Source organism: Merops nubicus, unplaced genomic scaffold, assembly GCF_000691845.1.
Source record: "Merops nubicus isolate BGI_N331 unplaced genomic scaffold, ASM69184v1 scaffold28685, whole genome shotgun sequence".
Classification (NCBI taxonomy): Eukaryota; Metazoa; Chordata; class Aves; order Coraciiformes; family Meropidae; genus Merops; species Merops nubicus.
This window is the reverse complement of record NW_008608051.1, coordinates 830-1449: the sequence shown is the minus strand read 5'-3', so window position 1 is coordinate 1449 and position 620 is coordinate 830. Positions and strand designations below refer to the sequence as shown.

The 620-nt window shown below is 65.0% G+C and overlaps 1 protein-coding gene across 1 annotated transcript in view; it reads left to right on the top strand.

Annotated features, from left to right (window-relative positions):
* LOC103772819 (NADPH-dependent diflavin oxidoreductase 1-like) overlaps positions 1 to 138 on the top strand; it is a gene marked incomplete at its 5' end in the record, with an annotated part of 3085 nt that extends 2947 nt beyond the window's left edge. The window contains one exon of the mRNA XM_008940162.1: positions 7 to 138. Within this exon, the coding sequence (XP_008938410.1) occupies positions 7 to 138 (132 nt within the window). The remainder of the gene's footprint in view (positions 1 to 6) is intronic.
* Between the last annotated feature and the right edge of the window lie 482 nt (positions 139 to 620).

The following is a 620-nucleotide window of genomic DNA, read 5'->3' as shown; positions in this document are numbered from 1 at the left end:
AAGCAGATGCCAGCGGGGGTGGCCGAAGCCCTGCGGTCGGTGCTGGAGCTGGAGGGTGGCCTGTCACCCTCTGAAGCAGAGGAGCATTTAACAGCCCTGGAACGGTCCCAGCGCTTCCAGTCTGAAACCTGGTCGTAAGCCTGGCTCCCTCCTCCCCCTTCCCCTGAATAAAGGAGCCAGCACAACGATCTGCCTGCGGCCTGGTCCTTGGGCAGAGATGAACCCAGCCAGCACAGGGGCTGGGATTTACCCACCACAGGCAGGGAGACCCCATCTCCCGGGGGCGTGGGCTTGGCGTGGGTGTAGCCCAGCTCCCTGTGCCCCCCTCCTGCTGGAGCAGAGGTGGGAAGTGTGGGTGCTGGAATGGCTCCTGTGTGGGACTGAGCTGCCGGGCAGCGTGCTCCAGCTCCAGGGGTCACCGTGCTGGGTCCGGGGCCGCCGCCCGAGCCGTGGCATCGGCAGCAGCCCTTGTTTGTGGTGGGACCTAGAGGAAGTGAGCTGTCACATGGGAGTTTCTCCACCCTGGCATTAGTCAGCGGGAGCAGTGCTTGCTGCAGGAGGCTGCCTCGACAGACCTGTTCACCCTGTCTCTGGTGGCTGAGGCCAGTGAGGACGGGTGC